Source organism: Sparus aurata, chromosome 6 (assembly GCF_900880675.1).
Source record: "Sparus aurata chromosome 6, fSpaAur1.1, whole genome shotgun sequence".
NCBI lineage: Eukaryota > Metazoa > Chordata > Actinopteri > Spariformes > Sparidae > Sparus > Sparus aurata.
Window position 1 is genome coordinate 21,688,181 of NC_044192.1, and position 20,988 is coordinate 21,709,168.

The following is a 20,988-nucleotide window of genomic DNA, read 5'->3' on the forward strand; positions in this document are numbered from 1 at the left end:
GAAGCGCTTTACGCGTTGACGTAAGAGTACGACATATCCACCGCGCTCTCGCTAGAGGGCGTAACCAACCGTGTGATCTTACTGTTTGAGTGTCTCGCTCACAGACCAGTTATTATGGCTCTTGTATTGTGAATTTCTAGTTCCGTGTAATCACTCAGTGCTTCTTGACAATATGTTTATGTTATTGGTGTGCATACTGCATGAGCAATTTAATTCTTCTGACAAAAGCCAATTTTAATGTATACTTTTGTGGAATACATCTAAAAGTCCATATTAACAACTATTATTTCAGTGCAAGGTGATGAAATCTATTAAAATTCAAATTTTTTTCAATTTGATCAAAAAGCCCTCCTTCTTTAGTTTTTCTATCATGAATATTGAGCCAAACAATGTTTATATCATTCCCTGGCTGCCTATATATTGTGCATTTTTTTTAATCTGAAAATGTCATGCCACTTACAAGCACTTCAGCATCATTGTAAGAACATTTCATTAATATAGTTTATAGGGGCATAATAAAAGCGATGTTCCTGAGGAGGCATCAAAGAACATCCTACCCAAAGACGAAGAGCAAAACTGTCTTCTGGAGGTTTTGATTTTACTGTGGGAGAGGATATTGATTTTTCTATTTATTTTTTGGTATCTTACAGATTCACAAAATTCATTCAATATATGAATGGATATATCAAATTGAGAACAGTATTTTAAACATGGTTCAGACTGACAACATGCATAAAAAACACACAATAGGGCACCGCTTAGCTCAGTTGGTAGAGCAGGCGTCCCACGTACAGAGGCTTTGTCCTTGCTGCAGTGGCCCCAGGTTCAAGGCCTGGGGCCCTTTGCTACGTGTCACACCCCCTCTCTCTCATCCTGTTTCCTATCATATCTCCATTTGTCCTATCATTAAAGCCATATAAAGGCCAGAAAAAAATTAACAAAAAACCCCCCACATCTTTGAAACCCAAAACACATTAGTACAAACTCACACCAAAATCAATGTTCATATAGAAACACTAAAATACAACAAACCTTAATTTGTTACCTGTAACCTTTTACCATAGGTATGCCTTGATTTCTATAAAATGTCCTTGTTTTTGATAACTTAATTGTTCATGATATGAGGATAATGTGAACTGTATGTTAAAAAAATAATAAATTGCGAATCAGACTTGGGAGTTGATGGTTTTTTAATCGGATGTAAAAGATGGAGACAGTAAAAAAAAAGTACATCCTTAGCAAACCAATATACATGTTACAACAATATAAATATACATTGTCTATATACAGCATTACAGTAACTCTCAACTCATTGTTTAATGTCAAGTACCTTTACTGAACTTTTTGCACTTGAATACATCAAATCCGCAGCCATCCACAGACAAGACCTTCCAATACAGCTGAGATAAGCTGTTACTCTGATTAGATTTGTTCTTTACATGGCACAGTTGAGTCAATCACAAAAGACATGATTTATCCAAGAATTCAGATGTTCCAAAGAAAGTTAACATTCATAATTGATCTATATTTAAAGATTTTTGTCAGTCTGTTCTCTATTCATGCAGCCATCTCATTTTCACATCTACATTTTTTTAGTATACAGCATAATTTATCCCCATCAGTTTCTTTCCCGCCTCCTAATTTATCATTGTGTGTTACGAAAATGGACACAAAATGGCTGCGGATGGTAGCAGTGACGTCAAGTGGAATGTAAGGATTTTCAACTTCCCGCCCTTATAGTATTACTCATTTAGGCCTTCACAACCTAGACAAATAACAAGCATGCACACAAGCACAATTACATCAATATATACAGTACACGGGCCCGTTTTTACTGATTTCTACACGTACCCAATGCGAAAATGTTGTGCTTAAGACAAGGTCACAAAAATACTGATTGTTGAACAGCTCACTCATTTGTAGGTTTCACAATGTGACAGAATAAGGGAACTGTCCGAGCGCAGTAGGGATGTTACCCAGGTCAGACTGTCACTACGGCGGTCACTTTTCTAAAAGGTGCTCCATCTTAGGGTTGATGAATGAGAAGCCAGAGAACGCCGTCTGATCCATGGAGTCTATGAAGTTCTTATCGCTGTGGGAGAGACGAGGCTTCTCACTCAGAAACTCGCGATCAAAGTTGCTGCAATCATTCGGTGCTTTCTGTAAATGACAACAAACATATCTAAGTGAAGCAATCATCACAGATTATAGACATAATGGAAACACAGCACATGATCCATATTTCTTCATAATTTAATTTTAGGTAACATTTGCGAGAGGGGCATACCACTTTGGGTTTGAAGGGGGGATCAACCTCTTTCCTCTCCAGAGCCTGCCAGTTAATGACCTTGAAGAAGGGATGTAAACGGATATTGCCCACAATTCCTAGCCTGCGTGTGGGGTCCCTCTCAAACAACTGAAGGAAAACAAAGTACGACAGAACAAGTAAGGAATGTTCACCAATACATGTCAAAAACATCTTAATTAATTTATCTGAATAGATTTCATAAACCCAAGAGTTATAGAATCAAGCTTTGAAACATCAAAAGACTAGATTTTCGCAGAGGTCCAATGGTGCGCTTTAACAGATTTATTCTGCATAAAAAGTACAGACCCGCTCAAGCAGGTCCTTGGCCTCCTTGTTAATCCAGCGAGGATAGTGGGGCGTATCCATGCGAATGGACTCAAACAACTCATCCTCATCATCTCCATGGAAAGGCGACTGACCAACCAGCATTTCATACAGCAACACCCCGTATGACCACCAGTCAACAGAAAAGGAGTATTTCTGTCCCAGCAGGATCTGAGTCGAAACGCAATATCATGAATAAGACTCGTTCTAGACAGACATTGACACTTGTTTACATGCAGAATGACAAAAGCTCATCAGTTGCAGAATTGAAAATTTCAGAACAGGAGTATATCTGTAGGTATGAAACACTTCACCTCTGGAGCAATATAGTCGGGAGTACCACAGAAAGTTGTAGCACGATTCTCTCCGAACAAGTTCTCCTTGCACATGCCGAAGTCGGCGATCTTTATGTGTCCCTCATGATCCAGCATCACATTATCTAACTTCAGATCTCTGGGAAAAAAACGATCGCAGCAGCAGGATTGTGATTTTTCAATTATAATGTTTGATTTGATAGTTCTTTTGTTTGAATTAATGTTTTAAATTAACTCTTAGAGGGTTAAATATGTGATAGAAAAGTGCTGGCTGGACTGTGAAATCTTGAATGTTCACTGCCTTAGAAGAGCACTCAAGCCAGAGAGAACCTCATAACTGACATCTTACAAAATGTATTTATCCAAGAACCATACCAGTGGTTTTGCATGTTTTATGCTGTAATTATACATTGCATTTACTTGCAATTGTCATATTGCTATTGCTGAGCATTTTCAAGAAGAATACCTTACAGTTTTTAATTTCGAGGCAGCCACTTGTTCAACTATGGTTTTGTGTTGCAAGACATTTTGTAAAAGTTATATTATTTTTACATGGTTTATAGCAATCAATAACACAACTCCTGAGGTTTTTAGGTCAGATTTTTTTCTGCAAGAAATTAAAAAATTCACATGTTCTTCTTCACAAAATCCATGATTTGTTGTTTCTCCACTTTTCAAACTGCACCTACAGGGACAGTTTTCTTAACAGTCCCTGCAAACAGCTGCATAACCACAGAATAATGAAACTTTGACAAAAAAATAAAAAGTGTCAAAATGCGTGGGATTATCTAAGAATTTTCAAGTTCATTTTAACATCACACACAATTTCACACTTGCAACTGCACAGAAATCAAGAAAGTGGAGCACAGGGAATATATTAAAAATGCTCAGTTGTTACATTAAGAATATTGTGTTTAAGTTTATCTGCAGAAACATGAAAAATTACCAGTATGGTCATTTAAGTGTAAATGTTGATGTGCTGTGCATCCAGATGTCATACATATGTTTGCTCTGACCTGTAGATGATCCCTTTGGTATGTAAGAACTGCAGGCCACAAATGATCTCAGCAGAGTAGAACCTGGGGGGACAGACAGACAGATATCAACTTCTAATCTACGGGGATAAGCTACAGGTCCACGCTGCAGCTATCTCACTACAGATTTGGCAGCTGAACACTGGTGTCACTGCAGACACATTTCAGTGTAGAGCTGAATTATTGAGGAGGACATTTGTATGGAGTAGGAGACTGGTGAATAACGCTCTCATAATGTGAAACCTGAGAGCCGCTGCGAAATATTAGCCTATCTCTAACCAGCTTCTCTTGTCATCTGTGTCAGCTGAAATGATTCCTGAGAGGTGATAGAGTAGCCTCCGCTCTAACCCAATAACTGGTCGTTCACTGTAAATGACCGACTGACAAGGACTGAATAGGCTGTCTGGTTTTATTCATTGATCCATCTCACTTAAACCCCTTACAAATACTGTAGCTCTCAAAGAACAAGTTAAAAAACAAAACAGAATGGAAAATGAAGTCTTGATGCAAGTAAGAAGGTGTACGTGAGTTTGCTCTGCTATCTGAGGAACGCTGATACGACAGAGTAGAATCTCTACGGCACCGGGTCAACAGGTTAGCAGTAGCCACTGGGAGAACAGGGCCTTTGTGCTGATAAAGAGGTCACCGGAAACTCTGCAGTTCATTTGCTGCCTCAGGAAAAATACTGCATAACCAAATCCAGAAGATTCCATTTCCATTCCACTGTGACAAATTGTTCAGCAGCACACAACCTTATTTAGTATTTTGCAGCAGAAATGTAAACAAACATGAACACTCATGTTTTGTTAAAAATGAATGCTTTGTCAGATAACGATACAGCCCACTCTCTTTTCCCCTCTGTCACTGACGGTCAATTTTCCATCCAGGCTGAATACAGTCACTGAGTGAGGAGGATTTTAGTGGATGCCAACACAGGATCAGGTGTCTGTATTTGCAAAGGAGAGAATTACTCCTGTCATCTCATGGGTCCAGGAGGCAGCCACCAGTTTAACTACAGGAACTTCAACAGCAGACCACATTTTAGAGTCAGTGATCATGCTTTCATAATGTGAAACCCTTTTTTTAAAAAAAAACAAACAATGCTGGTTAATGCATTAACCTGTCGTTTGTTTTTCTCTGATAACTAGAGTCAAATAAAACTAGCTTTGGTTCACCTTTAAGGTGCATTTCTGCTGAGTTTGTGTATTCTTTTGCTCGCAAGCTTGAGAACATAACACCATAAAAGACCTTACTCACATTCTTACTTGTCTATGCTTAAAGTGCTCAAAAATGAAGATAATTATTTACAATAATAGCTCCAGAAAAGCTTTGAAGGATCCTTGTGGTAAGACTGCTTTCTTAACAATTTCTGTCTGATTTCAAGAAGGTGAAATCAATACAGGTTACACCATTTACTGGAAAACAAGACACTTCTAAATAAACTTCAAAGCCCAAATGTTGCTGTGTTTCCAAAAAACACAAGATAATTATTTATCTTTATTTTATTGCTTTGCTGCTAGATTTGTGTTTCTAACAGCACTTGTGAAGAAATTATTCACTTCCATCTCTATGTTTGTAAATGTGAGACTTGTGTTGGTGGCGGCGTAGGTTCATAACACTCTGTTTTACCAGAGAGCCACTTGTTTTCTTCTGGAGGGATTCCCACAGTGGGATGATTAGAGAAGTGGGTGGTAGTAACTGATACCACTAAAAACAAACAATACACAGGCACTGAGAGCTGCTTACTCCTTACAAGGCCAGTCTGCTAGTGAGCGGTGGCTAATGGACACCAGAGCAGCCCCCACCCATCAGGGTTCAGTAAATCGTGTAAAGAAAAAAAACATAATCTGAGAGAGACGAGGGGAGTAAAGTAGGGAAAGTAAACATGGGCTCTTCTTTTTAGGCATCTGCTTTCCATCATCTCACTGATTCTGTATGTGTGAGATTCTAAATAGCTACAGGAGCACAAACAGGCTGAGTAATGACGGCAGGTAGTGTGTGTTTTTTTACACAAACGCTTTCTTTTTATGTCAGTGTGACAGGTGTGACTCACGTGGCTCTGTAGAGTTCAAAGCGTCCTTTCTCCTGAATATGAAACATCAAGTCTCCTCCATTCAGATACTCCATCACAAAGAACAGATGCTCCTGTTGACAAGTTTCACTTTGAGTATGATGTAGAGGTGGAAAAAGAGTGAGATAGATACTACTGTGGTGTAATGGGACTACCTTGGTCCTACCTTGGTCTGGAAGGTACAGTAAAGGTGTGTGAGGAAAGGGTTTTCCCAGGCTAAAGCCAAGACTCTCTTCTCTACCATAGTGCACTCCACATCGTCATCCATCAGCACCACATCTTTCTTCAGAGCCTTTACTGCAAAGTACTCTCCACGACCCTTCAGCTCAGCCAGGAGGACCTGAGGAGAGGAGAGGAGAGGAGAGGAGAGGAGACATTTAAACACCTTGTCTACAGCTCATAGTTTCACCAAATACAGACAATTATTTCAACATGAGGTCTGACGTTGCTAGTGTGTTTATGACACTTGACAACTATTGACTAAGTGTTGTTGATTCACTCATGCTTGGATTGGGTTTCTGAATCAGAAGTCTCACAGTTTAATTCACACTAGCATTTTTGCTTTGTACCTTGCCAAAGCTGCCTTTCCCCAAAACCTTGTGGAAGATGAAGTTGTCCACATTGACGCGGGTCAGATGAGTGATGCGAGACTGAGACCGTGGGCTGGACCCCTCCCACAGTCTGCCATAGGGCGACCCATCTGATAGACAAGGTACCACACATAGAAATTACTGATACTCATAATCTTAAACATTGAAAACTTTTTGCATATTATTTTGCAAGCATTATTATTAGTACAAAGCCTATAATGCTCACATGAACACATGAAAGTACATGCAGACAAAAGGTAACACTCACTAACCATTGACATCCAGTCCAGCAAGCTTGCTGACTTCATCATAGATTCCAATATCAGGCAGATTAGGCAGGTTTGGATCTGACCGGCGGGTGGACGATTTCTGATGGAATAGCAAATGTAAAAGCAACAATAAGCATGAAACAGCCAGACAAATTACTTTCCCAGCAATGGTTACCCATCTAGCTGCAGCATATCCAATACACCCATTCTGGGTGATTCTTCTCTTGAAACAAGTGTGTGCTCCAACTGCCCCCCATGTATACTACATATATTTAGAGGTCACCAAGAGACAATAAGAGTACTGGGGGTTCTACAACGAGCCAGTCTTAAACACACCAGGACAGGAAGTTAAGGTTCCTATCAAGGTCAGATGTCACATTCTCGACAATTTGTTAACATAGGCTGGGAGTTTTGCATGGAAAAGTTGCAATATTGCGAGGCTTTGCTGAGTGTTGTGTGGGTGGACCAGGCAGAGCTGATGGACCGAGCTGCTGTTTAGCTGCCAGTAGAGCCAGGAGCAGAGCTGGAGCCTCTGGAGAAATAAACACCAGCAGTCACACTGCATTCTACTCTGATCTGGAGCCATTTACTGGTGGAAGGAGCGCTCTGAGTTTCATTGTTTATTTACTTTCTGGATTGAAAAGTGGATTTATCTTCACTCTCACTTCACAACCTGATTGCAGCAGCAAGCCCTCGAGTTGCTGCTGACCTCCCCTGTCAGGTGTGATGTACTGAGTTATGTCTCTCTTTGTCCTTTTTGACTGCCGACTAGAGGGTAAGTGAACATTACTTCATGAATGTACAGAGAGGAGAGGAGAAAGGAGAGTCCGGAGGGAAAATAATCAGAGTCTAAGGTGTTTCCTCAGTTAAGTCAGAGGCTGAACTGACACGATTGCAGCAGTCAGACCAAGCTTGGTCAGAATGAGACCCAATGATCAACTTTCTTTCCACTCTTTTAACTATACTTAATTGTTGAGTTTCATTTCCATGTCGTCAAATACAGACTCTTTATTTTTGGTGGTGCATTGCTTTGAAGCTCAATAACAACAGATAATATTTAACAATTTCTTCCATCTTCCACACCATAACAGAAACTCATTGCACCACCTTATTCAAAAAAGCTGCATGCAACATAAGACCTAATGTTTGATAAATACATAGCTCTCATTATGTTTTGATCATTTTCATTTAACACCACTTTATCATTAAGAGGGTAAAATTATAAGGTTATTTGTTGTATATTTTTTAACAGATATTTCAGTAACACCCTCAGACTTGGAACAACATCCAAATAAAGTGTTACCAAGCTTACTTCAGACTCCAGACTAATAACAATGCTGTTTTTGTGAGTACAAACATGTGTAAATGTTTTATGAAAACAAATATACAAGTGTATAGAGTGTAAGAGATAATCTAATATAGCCTATGTGTAAAGTCTAAAGTCTAAAATATATGTGTAAAGTCTAAAATTTAATTAGGCAGTACGATACTTGAGTCAGCCGTGGACTTTTCTAAATTCTTTAGACTTTACATTGGCTGCAACCTAAATACTTGAAGACACTTGATTTGACCATGCATTAAAAGACTTGTGACCAGTTCCATGAACTCACCTGGCTGACTTGTGTAAGTGCTTCAGCTAGTAGTTTCTGGTTGATACCACATAGATTGGCTACTTTATCTTGACACTTGTGATGGACATTCATGGCACAATCTAAAAACAAACAAAGTCTGTTAAGGACAAAGGTACACTTAAGATTCTAACAACTATTTAATCATATCCGCGCTATACCTTCACACTTGAGGCCTTGTTTGACTAAACCCCACAGAAGACTACCACAATGGTCGCAGAAGGTGGGACTCATGTAGTTGTTGGTCTTGAAACGGTGTGGCATGTCAATTTTAAAGCGCTCCTTCTGGAACTGTGGAGAAAAAAGGATTCATTAATGACATGAATGACAATTGGCGGCAAAGCAATCCTAACCAGTGACCTTTGGCACTTCATAGGCCTGTGCACCTGCCTAATCCTTTTTTCTTTTTGGCTTTGTCTTCTGCGTCAACATCAGAGTTTATACAGACAGGAGTGACCACACTGGTGAGTACAAAAACCAACATATTTTTTTCTTCCAACTGTGATTTTAAGTGTCTCTCTGAAACCATACACCATGAGTGGAGGCATTCTCTTGATTAGTTGGTCTTTGATCACCTTTATCCACCTATACTGATGCTTGGTGAATACAGCATCTTATTGGACGTCGACCCTGACTAGTATAAAATGTGTAGTATGTGCCTTTGTATTAAACTCTGACGAAAAACATTTGCAAGTTCAGTGATATTACCAGCATTGTTCATACTGATGAGAACGGACACTTCACTACAGCAGCAAAAACCAGAGTGAGAAAAGCCCACACTCATGTGAAATTTTGAGACATATGGAGAGTGCTCATAGTACATGGTGTACTGCAGAAATATGTGATACGTACCACAGTATCACGACTGTTGGCAGCAGTACCAGTACATCTGCCGATGATTTTGTCTATGCATTTCTTGTGGATGGCTGCATTGCATTCTGATAAAAGAGGAGATAAAAGACATTTGTTATATTTTGATCCACTATCTCAGCACATCCTGTACACTGGCCACATCCGAATGCTGACAAAATTCTTACAAAAGATAATTCCTAACCCAACTATTTTTATTCATGGTCAAAATCAAATGTTTTTATATACTGTATACCATCTACGCATTGTGTTTCAATTTCAAGTATTGCACAAAACACAGGATTCTCTTTACTGTACACTTACGTCTGCATTTATAGCCTTGCTTGTTGAGTCCCCTGTGGGAGAAGAGATGGCACAAATAGGTTAGTTTGTATCATTCTTTGATCATGTGAATAGTTTGCTGATTGAACACTTGTTTATGCACAACCACAGTACACCCATGCTGATTTGCGTATCAAGTTTCCTTCTTATACAAACTTCCTCTTCAGTGAGACCAAAACCTAGTAAAATAGTGGAGGTCTTCTACAGACAGCACAACTAAAAGGAAAGGTTGGCATTTTGTTTTATCATATTCACTAGAAAACAGGTCGTCTAACTCACTTTGACAGAAATGCTGAGAAATATCAGGAAGTGCCCGAAAGCTGTTTTTAATCCACCCATGTCTGGTGTTTTAGTTTGTTTATCTGATTGCTGGTTTATGGGTTCCCCTTTAGCTGCCTTGCTTTGCTTATAAGGCTGAAACATAGGCCTGACTGACCAGACAAATTCTCTGCACACGGAGCAGAAAGTGGGCTGTCTGAAGAATGTGGCAATGAACTCGTGGTTCTTTATGAAGTGGATCTTGGCCTGTTTGATGGCCCCTCGTCTACGGTTCAGAGTTGGAGCTTCTTCCTCCTTCGCAGCCTGCTTACTCTCTTTCAGAAAGACAAAAAAACACGAAAAGTAATTTCACAACACTGCATTGGAACAACAAAGGTCATTATGTGTATGTCACAACTGATAGTCTTAATGATAATATCTATGTCTATATGGGGTTTGGGTAGGGGGTTAGAATTGAAAAGGATACAAAAATGACAGATATTGTAATCAGTGTGGTTGTGGTGCAACTGATTAAGTTGTATTAAAATGGTAAGTGGATATTTGATTAATACTAAAGGTAAGAGACATATATAGAAATTATAGTACTTATAGTATAGCACTTTCATACTATTCACCCACATTCCTGCACTACACTAATCTAATCAGCCTCTTATGCTTAAGAGACAGTATCCCACATGAACATAACATTTTCTGACAAAGTTAGAGCAGTTATTTTTATTCAATGTGAGTGATTTCTGCATTTGTCGTCTAGTCTCTGCTCTGGTTTGACGTGTGTAGGTATCCGTTAGGAAAAAACGGTGATGTCCCATATCTATGTGTACCAATCTGAGTTTAGCAATAGTTGAATTAGAATCTGATTCAGAGTTATGGACCCTTATCAATGACATGCTTTTTAGGACATATTTACTTTTACACAGAAATACGAAAGATTGGTAGGCAAGATTACAGGAGCTTGAGTGGCACAATGACAAACTAGAGAAAACAAAGCAACCACACAGTCAAGTCCTACAAAGTGCCAAGAACAAAGGAAAGTAGAGTGTTTTGTCCTTTACCTGTATCCCCTCCCTCTAGAAAATACTGCACTGCCATCATCACTTTCCCAGAGGGATGGAGATCCACCTGAACACACAGTTAGACACACAGTTACACATAGACAGCCTGAGTTAGAGCCCTACAGTGACAGATGACCATCTCTATTGTCCTACCCAGAACTCAGCACGGCCGTTGGCTTTCTTGCATCGCTCAGCAAGGACAGACACTCCAACAGTGACCTCAGCTAGTGGCTCTTCAGCTGTCTTCATCAGCAGAACCTCGAGCACACGGCCCTCATATATGTGTGCATCAAAACAGGCCTTCCAAGCCGGGTACATGGTGGGTTTCCGCTGAACAAGGGTTTTGCCTCGTTCTAGAAAAAGGAACAGAGATAGACAGAGAAAAAAAAATCTTGTTAAGTTCTGAAGTGCAGGAAACAAGACGGGAGTAACAGCTTTTTTACAGAGGGGGCAACTTCTGTAGAAGACGGTGGTGTAGGCTATTAAAGAGTTTCTCACCAGTTGTCAAGGCCTCCTTCATCTTGATCGCACAGAAGGGCGGGTCGGCCAGAGGAGGCAGGACGCCCAAGTCATACGAATTAAAGGCGATCCTCAAGAAAGGAGCCATGGTGACGAGTACCAAGGTCACCAACTCTAAGAGATGGACAAACACAGTGTTACCCTGGTAACATTTATCTATAATGACACATAAGTTACACACACAAATCACATCCACTTACAGGGTTTTCCCTGCCATTATACGGCTTAGGCGCAGCGCCCAAGCGTTTTTGCCTCCCGCCTAAGCAGGGTTCTCCCCAGACGGTGGAACAGCGGCGCAACGCCGCTATACCGCTAGGTCAGCGGCGCTATACTCCGCGCGTGACGGTGACAAGCGTCCGTCCCCCGGCTGACGGAGTTGATGACCGTCTGTCCGTGTCCCCCCCAAGACTGACGTTGACGAGCGTTCTGACTTATATACCCAAAGTTGCATATTGTCATGCAGCATTACTGCCAGCTCACATTTAAGCATTAAGACAAGTGCTGTATAATTGAAAAACCACATAATTTCCATGTACACTGTGAGAGCAACATTATCAGAAAAAATGAAGATAAGATAGGGCTCCTTTAATTGACATCTCAGAAATAGATTTTAAACATATTCCTGATACCCAGTCAGACATCTGCACTTGCACACAAAAACAGCATACAGCTGTGTCTGCAAAGACAGAGTGACTTCTGTTGAACCACAGTGAATTTCAAAGAAACTGGGAAAACAAATGGCTGGCTGCACCACTATTTCTCATTTACTACTCCTGTGCTTTTTCTCAATTTGAGACATGTCTACACAGTCGCCCTGACATGGAGAAGGGACACAAAAGATCTTTACACCTCTGTCAGCGACACATTTTTTCTCTGTGAAGCACCATCAGGTTTTTTTGTATCTGACTTCAGAGCTGGCTGTTGAAAAAAAAAGATTTCAGACTGGGTATTTATATTTCACATATATGTTGTTGTATTTAGCTTTTTCAGTTTTACAATTATTATATGTGAAATTTCTTTCTAAATCAATTCAGTTAAAGATGATGAGAACTAGTTTCACCCCCTGCGCAATAGAGGTGAAATAAATCCTGATAGTTACAAACTAGTGAAAGATCGATATCACCCTACATGCTGGGCATTAGCTGCTACATGCATGATTTACAGGACACTGCCACAACTTTGCTAAAACATTCTATGCAACACCAGTTTCTATAAGTGCCATACAAAAGGTGACACCCAGGCATTTTAGTCACACCCATGCCGTCTTATATGCCTGCTATGTTAATTCCACACCTCTCTGTGTAAAATTCAACCACAATGTCACATGTGATGGCATCATTTGCGCCTCTGTCACTTGTTCAGTTCCTATGTCACAGTGTTTTTTTCGGCCTTGTAGTTCCTAAAAGGTTACAGCTGCAACAGTGGTGGTGTTTGCCTGAACTACAAAGGCAGAGCGAGCCTCAACATGTCACTAATCCAAATACAAGCATGCAGAGCACCACAGTAGGCCTTGGTGGTATTCGCAATCCTAAACCTATAACCGCCCACACTGAGACCAGAAAAGTAAGACACAGAGAAACAACAGTATGCACTGAAACGGGAGGGTGATGAACGACCATGTTCACTCGCTCACATGCTCATTCGCTGCTGCTGGGAGCTGTGATGTCAGGGTTTTTGGAGTTAGTCAATACCAAGCACACTGTGTGATTGAGGGCGGTGGTGATTGATTACCTCGCAAACTGTTCATGTGCAATTTCGATTGTCCCATCTGTTAAATTCAGTACTTATGTCCCATGCACCAGTAAACTGTAACTAGTAAACTTCAACCTTATTAAAATTCATTTCATTGTATAGTTATTATGACCAACACAAATGTGTTTTGTTAGCAGGAGTAGCAATACGTTTACTGAAGATACATTAAGTTAGTTTGTATATCATAACAACAAGGATCTGGACTTGAAAGTCTCTATAATCACACAAAAAGAAGACCTGTACATGTATGCTTGTATTTGAACACCTAAAAATATAAGATAACATATAGTACAATACTGGTATTGGGTTCATAGTGTATATAAAACAGTTATAGCATAAGCAGCTTCTCTGAGTGCTGGATACTGAACCTTATACAAACATTACATTAAGCCCTAAAGTCCCAGATCTAAGTCAGAACTAAGATACTTGAGTCATTAAATAACACCAAATAATGACCTTGTTTTAATAATGGAGCTCCTGTCTGGCACAATCCAACAACTGGCCCAACAAAATCCAACACATTTTGAAGCTACCAAATGGCTAAAATGTAATCATATCAGTTTGTACAGAATGTTTTTTGGCATTTTGTAAACTAAAAATGACTTGTATTTACATTCTCTCATGGTAGTATTTTGGATTCTATTTAGGTGATATAGATAAGCATGTTTTTGTAATCTGTAGTAAGATAGTGTTGATGTATTTGTGTCCATCTTGATTGTCAGTTAATTCCTTTTTAAACTGGTCAAATTCTTAATAGCGATTAATCGATTAATCATTAACATCCCTGACAGGACAAATGAGTTAAGTGAACTACAGAAAAATACACTGAGCTTGTACAGTAATCTGCTATATGGATGCTATTACAACTTGAAACTATTGAGGAGCACCTTATAATCAAATCAGCAGGCTGTAGCACTAAACCAAACAAGTTGCTGCATGTACCTCTGTGACACAGAGAGAGAGAGAGAGAGAGAGAAAGAGAGAGAGATACCAACACACAAGTGCCGACAGTCATGAACATAGAGTATCTGGTTTTGAATCCTGCACATGAAATTCAAAACCTAAACACAAAGTACAGGGCAACTGTTTCAGAATTTTACAATGACACTGTGAGCATTCAGTCTGGTGAGAACAGGCATCAAACGAGAATCAGTCAGTGCATTTTAATTCATTTTTGCAACTGTCTCCGAAGGATGTGGTTGATCGTCAGTTGGTTGAACGCAGACACAACCTTGCATCTGACTCAGTTTGCAACCACAGTGTCTTTACGACACACAAACGCCGCGGTTTATTTCAAAATAAGATATGTCTATCTTTGCTGTCCAGATCTGCCCGCAGTCCTCCTTGCGTTACAACATATTTTGTGACCCGTGAGAATCTGTGACCTGGACTCGAATTCCTCATGTTGCTATGGCTACCACCGCTTTATCAGCGGTTGAATGTAGGTAGCTGTCACAGCACAAGTGATGGTGGCAAGGTCACTTTAGTCTTAGCCCAACACCTCACCTGTCAATGTTTGATTAAATAATCAGTCTTTTTTATTTCTTCCCGTAGTTGACCCCGTAACGCTGTCAAAAATTGACAGGCCACAGATTCCGTCGCAGCATTTAAGTTTAAATGTGTTTAAAAACGAGGCAAAACTCCTCGAAAAAGTCATTTCAATCAGAACAGCTCGCTAAGTAGTGTTGATTGTTGTTTTAATGGCCGCAGACGAGGCGTAGACATGAAAGTTAAAGCTGTCAAACTGTAGAGAACTAGTTAGCTAACGTTAGCGCCAACGGTCACGGTTGAACGAGTTAGTTTCCCCACAGATAAAAGCATAAAAGAAGAAGAAGAGAGGGGGGGCGTTTGTCTTTTTCTTTGAGCAACTTTCTACAAACTCCAGACGCTAAAAAAACCCACACTCTTTGGGGAAAAACTCGACTTAAAACAAATTAAAGGAGCACTCTCACCTCGCCCTGCGAACTCTGTGCTGTTTCTTTTTCACCGCAGCGCGACGAAAGTTGATCTTTCTCTTCCTCTCGGTTTTTTCGCTCCGTGATTCCGTCGATTGAGGAAGTGTGGCGCGCGCTCGCAGAGGCTTTCTCGGCAAGCTGTGACGTTTACCTGCTATGCGCGCACACACACACACACACACACTCTCTCTCTCTGTTTCTCTCTCTGTTTCTCTCTCTCTCTCTCTCTCTCTCACACACACACACAAACACACATACAGCAGCAGCCGGTTGCCCTATTTTGAATACATGTCCTTTTCTTTTACCTGCTTTAATGCACTTTACACATGATTTGGATTATTTACACACATCTTGATATAACCAATTCCCATGTAATTATCCATTAAAGCCTCCCTGGGTTTTATAACATGACTGTGCAGACCTGTTGATGCTGGAAAGCAAAAACTTGCCCAGGCAAGTATAACTAAAGATAAAGATTTGCATTGCTGGTGAGTGTGCCCTAGATTACTGTAGCATAGTCCTAGAACGAGGAGGAAAACATGTTTTTGTGTTCATTTAAGGTGCTTGTGTGGCAGGGGATGGGGTCACGTGGTGCTGTAGGCTGCGGGGGTAGTTTTGAGGTTTGAGCAAGGTTTTTTGTTGGTGAGGAGGAGGTGGCGGATTTGGCTCTTACAGCCAAAGCATCTTTTCTTGTCCTAAACTCACACAAACACTCCAAATTATCTGTATCCTGCATTTATCTCATGCCTGCCTTCACCCCCTCACACACGCACACACATCTAAATATATTTGCGCGCAAATGAGCAAGGGCAGCTATTCTCATCTGATGACACTAATGAAAAACTGGCTGAAGTGTGGACCTAAATGAGCAAATGCAGTACATAAATTCCTGCAGAGTGAATCATAATTAAATGTTCAGGTGCAGTTTAGGGGACTAATAAACTGCTGTAGTGCAAAGTGACTGTAGAGTGAAACCTGTCAGGAGCAGGCTGACAGGGCACAGGTGTGTCAGTGTTCCCTTCTCTCCACTCAGGACTTACATAACAGACAGATTGTGACTCACGGTAGACACAGGAAGTCTACAGTGGAGACTAGGTGTGTGCACTTAAGACGAGAGACGCTGCTCAGCTGCTCTTCTCTTCTCTGACAGATGCACGTTCAAAGCTAGAGGAACCCTCTCCTTCTGTTCTTCCTCTAGCAAACACACACACACACACACACACACACACACACACACATCCGTACACACAGTCATGATCCACCCATGGGATGTATATAGGCTGTAGAACAGGCGGTTGTTAAATTTATCATACGGAGCTTAAAGAGAGCCAGATGAAGATCCACATAGAAACCCCCTATATGGAGTTGACACATATAGTTATATGTATAGTCAGGAGCAAATTGCATCATTTATAGGTATCCTAGCTGGATTATACAGCTGATTGTTTTTATGAATACTGGATACTTTTCACCATCAGCAACCTAAAAGTCGTTTGAATCAAACCATGTGATTCAATTATTTACCAGTTATGTCAACAATAAGATTACAACCCATTATTCAGGATCACAAATATACACATTGGTTCATATTAGGGGTCACAAGTCAAAAAGGTTGAGAACCACTGATATCTGATATTACTTATTTAAGGTTATATACACTGAGAGCAATTATTACACAACAGAAAAATGTAAAACTGTTACATCTGCTCTGTTAGAAATGTATACCTCATCCACCCTGGTAACGACTGATTCAAAAGAACATCATCAAAGCACCATCTAGAAAAATAGTCAGGTGAAGAAAGATAAGGATGTTTGTAAAGCGGATAAGTCATTTCTAGCAAAGCATGTTGAGTGATGCTGGGTGATCAGTTGATCAATGGACGGGCTTAAGAGAGATCACATCAAGAGATACATCAACTCTGGCAAGGTGAGCAAAAGCATCTCCTTGCATATTTTAAGGGCAGTAAACCAAAAGTAATTTTGGCAGTAAAAAAAATTGAAAAAGGCTCCAGTGTTTCAGAGGTACCAATACTCTAAGCTTTAAGTAGGCATGTAGCCATGTCAGTAGGTTAATCTCTTTGGCAGTAACGCTATTACAGCAAATAATGAGTCCACGGTTTCTTTAAATGATACTGTGCTGTTTTTAATGATGAGAGTTAAAGAACCAATTTGGCATTTTAGGAGTCACACTTATTTCTGCCTGGTATCATCACATGGCATGCGACTAGCACAGCAATTGTTCAGTCATTTTATCTGTTATCACAATACTTGTTTTGCTTTTCATGTGTCATTTCATGTTTCATGTTTCATGTGCCACCCACACTGAGCCTTTTTGTGGCCTTTCATGGGCAAAGATCGTAGAGAAGAAAGATGCCAGGTGACATCCACATAAGTTGGAGGCTGAGATGGAAAGATGGATCAAACAAACACAAGACTTGTATCCAGGAGACTAGTGTTTGAGTCCTTTACGAGAACTTAAGTCAATGGTGACTTCTTCGAACTTGCGTTGGGGAAAAGTGGAAAGCTACCGAATTCAATGCTCATGGTGACGTGTTATACCACATGGGCCGAGTGCCTAAAAAGATGGAAGAAAAGAAAGAGCCAAAGAGAGCTGCCCCGAAAAAAGAAACTAGTCATGTAAGTATGATGATGTAGAGAGGAGGGAGGGGAGTGTGAACTGCAAAACAGACAGGAGGTTAGCTAAAACAACAATAACGCTGACAGCAGCACTTAGTCTGTAATGGAGACGGGAAAGGAAATGGTGCCAGGCTGCCAGCCTGACTGGATCACAGCTGGCCAACTTTTATTTTTCTGGGTGGTTTGGTGTCCAGTGGCAGACATAATTTCACAATAAAAGCAATGTTTGTAGGAACCAATCTAAACACCAATTGTAACATTATCCTATTGCCCATGAACTGTAAAATCAACATGTACTTCTTAATAATAAGCTAAAGCAAAAATAAACCTGTCTCCTGCCAAAGTCACATATTATTTTAACCAAAACCATGATCTGTTCTCTTAATCTCACAGTAACCAAATTATTTTGGTGCCTAAACCTAACCAACCTGCCGGTGTTTCACAACGTTAACCACTTGTCACATCTGTTCTCCACAGAAGTTTATATGGAAGGATTGATGAATCACCTTCACGGAAAATTGGATTTTGGCATCTGCAAAGTTGTGCTGGGACCATCAATGTCATTTGTTTGTAGCTAATATGTGAAGCTAGAATATCTTAGCATCAAGGGGAAACAGCATGGCTCTGTCCAAATGTCCAAACCTAGCAGCACTCTAAAATGCTCATTAATGAGCAAGTTATATCTGGATTGTTTAATCCAAATGAAATTGAATAAAACCACAATTCATATAATGCACGCATTTTACGATGGAGTATTTCTTGACCAGAGCACTGACTTCCTGGAGTCTCTGCTAGCAGCTGTGTCTGAGCTTCATTTCTGGGGCATCTTTTGTTACCAACTTTCTCTGACTTTCCCCAGACTTTTTGCTAAACTACGCTAACCAGCTGCTGGAGCTATCTTCATATTGAATGGACAAGGAATGGTATTAATCTTCTCATCCAATTCTCGGCCTGAAAGCTAAAAGCTATAACCCAAGATGTCAAACTATTCATTTCAATATTAAAGCAAAAAGTGTAAACTCTGACTATCTTTGTGTTGGCCCAAAAGCTCCAGAGAGATTTGACATCTCTTAGTGACAGCTGCCGGCCCCGCTGACATGTGTTTATACTACTCTCTCTGCAGATAGTTGCTGAGGATAGAATGGTCACGAGAGAATGGAGAGCCTGATGTCGACTCTATGTTTAGGCAACAGGGATAATAAATGTTCAGTCAGAGGTGCAGAGTGTGCTGAAGGCTGTATGTTTTTCTCTCTGTTTGTCCTGCACAGGGAGAGTGGGCTATTTAAAGCTTTAGGGGAGGTGGAATAGGTGTAACATTGACTTGGCAGTGTAGGCTGCAAAGAGTTTGCAAAGTGGGACATAAGAGTGCGTCCCTCTATTCTTCCAGCCTCTCCAACATAAAATTTTTCTCTCTCCCTCTCCCCGTCTCTGAAAGGGTGCCGAGAGACACAAGACAAGGTGCAAACCTAGAAATGTCAAGCCAATGTCAAGTGGATGCAGCTTTTTTCCCCCTCCCGTGTCCTATTTCTTGGTCTTTTTTATTTAATTCTGCAGCTATTATGTAATAAAATCTTTTCTTTTCCCCTGAGGCTCGGCTGCCCACACAACATTATGAGCGATGAGAAAGCATGCTGTTGTAACTCACGACATCAATACAAACACCACATCGTCTTCTCAGACTGAGGCCGAAAAAGACCAGAAAGTTTGTCAGCCTGAGTTTGGCGTTAAAAATTGCAGAGTTCACACAACTCACTTGTTAAAAAAATTATTGGCTCAGATGAATATTTCAGCTTTTTTGGCATCAGTTGTTAATGATTCCCGAGGCTGAGCACATATAACAGAGCTGAATGCATCCGACCTTATTGAGTAGGCTGTGTGTGTATGATTGATTATTTGCTTCTCTCTGCATTGCTCCTGCCTGCAGCGATATGGAAGTAAGCTTGGATTATGAGACTGTTGCTGCCCTGCTGTAAAGAAAAAGCCTATCTTTTCCACTATCAGCCACATAGAAAACTTAGATTCCTTTATTGAATTAATCAGCATTCAGAATGAACTTTTAACCCCAATTTGCAATCCTTCTTGCTGCTTTGCTGTGAGAGGAAAATCATAAGCAGAAGGATGGTTAAAAATGAAAACAGGAAAGCTGTGTCCTACGTATGAAACCTGACATATAACACTTCTGTATTCAGGTGAAAAAAAGGTATTTTGACTGATTTGTGCTCTGTTGCGTAAATTTGAATTCAAATACTCTTTTCATGACAACAAATTAAGAGTAGTTCTTGAAGGATTCAGTGAGAAGAATCCTTCAAGATCTTTCTCTGTGATGTTGTTATTTTACATTTTTACTCCATGTAAGGTGACCTTGGGTGACTTGAAGGCACTATCAAATAAAATGTATTATTGTTATCATTATTATTATTATTATTATTATTATTATTATTATTAGAAGGAACAGGTGCAGGTGTGGGGTGACACATTCTTGTGAAATCTGTCACTTGTAAGGAATTTGTGTTGTGTTTCAACCGACAGCAACAAAAAAGAGGAGGAAACACTACAAAGATTTGGGAAAAGTGAGGCAACAGAGGAGGGAGAGAACAGAATTGGGGCTAGAGAGGGAGAGCAGAGTGATGAATGATCCGTCCTCTATATAGGACAAGGTGTCTGCAACTTTTCAGCAGCCCCAGAAAGCAAACTTTGTGCCTGATATTATTCTGGGTCAGGAAGCCTCAGGGGGAGAGGAGAAGCAGAGCAGGCCTGGCCTTTCTTTGGCCGCATAGCACACTGGTCTATGTGTCACTCAATCCCCAGTGTCTTCCCAAGTGTGATCTGACACAGTCGCTCCGTCAGAAAAGGCCACACGTCCACTACATGTCAGCGCACACAGGACACGCTCATATAGGGGGTTGCTGAGAGCACTATGTTTCCACTTTTGACATATTTACAGAGCTCCATCAGTGAGGACACAGTGACAGGAAGTCAATGACAGCCTGTTGTGCTTTAATGTTTAACCCACTTGCCATCTAGAGGACAGGAAGTGAATAAAGAGAAAACACAGACACAGACCG

General features: G+C 40.4%; 1 protein-coding gene across 1 annotated transcript; it reads right to left on the reverse strand.

Annotated features, from left to right (window-relative positions):
* Positions 1 to 1,172: 1,172 nt before the first annotated feature.
* prkcda (protein kinase C, delta a) lies at positions 1,173 to 15,435 on the reverse strand. The gene is made up of 18 exons (XM_030421114.1): positions 15,284 to 15,435; positions 11,559 to 11,693; positions 11,214 to 11,413; positions 11,061 to 11,127; positions 10,166 to 10,322; positions 9,712 to 9,743; positions 9,391 to 9,476; positions 8,700 to 8,829; positions 8,521 to 8,621; positions 6,914 to 7,010; positions 6,621 to 6,751; positions 6,218 to 6,391; positions 6,034 to 6,125; positions 3,963 to 4,025; positions 2,947 to 3,085; positions 2,615 to 2,803; positions 2,288 to 2,416; positions 1,173 to 2,160 (listed from the first exon to the last, which is right to left on the reverse strand). Exons 2-18 carry the CDS (start codon positions 11,665 to 11,667, stop codon positions 2,002 to 2,004), a joined length of 2,055 nt encoding a protein of 684 aa, XP_030276974.1. The 5' UTR covers positions 11,668 to 11,693; positions 15,284 to 15,435; the 3' UTR covers positions 1,173 to 2,001.
* Positions 15,436 to 20,988: the final 5,553 nt, after the last annotated feature.

Excerpts from the sequence above, each read along its gene's own strand:
- prkcda (XM_030421114.1), bottom strand. The coding sequence starts at position 11,667 with ATGGCTCCTTTCTTGAGGATCGCCTTTAATTCGTATGACTTGGGCGTC. Across the intron at positions 7,011-8,520 it reads CACTTACACAAGTCAGCCAG|AAATCGTCCACCCGCCGGTC; the intron begins GTGAGTTCATGG and ends CTATTCCATCAG. Across the intron at positions 2,161-2,287 it reads CCCCCTTCAAACCCAAAGTG|AAAGCACCGAATGATTGCAG; the intron begins GTATGCCCCTCT and ends TGTCATTTACAG.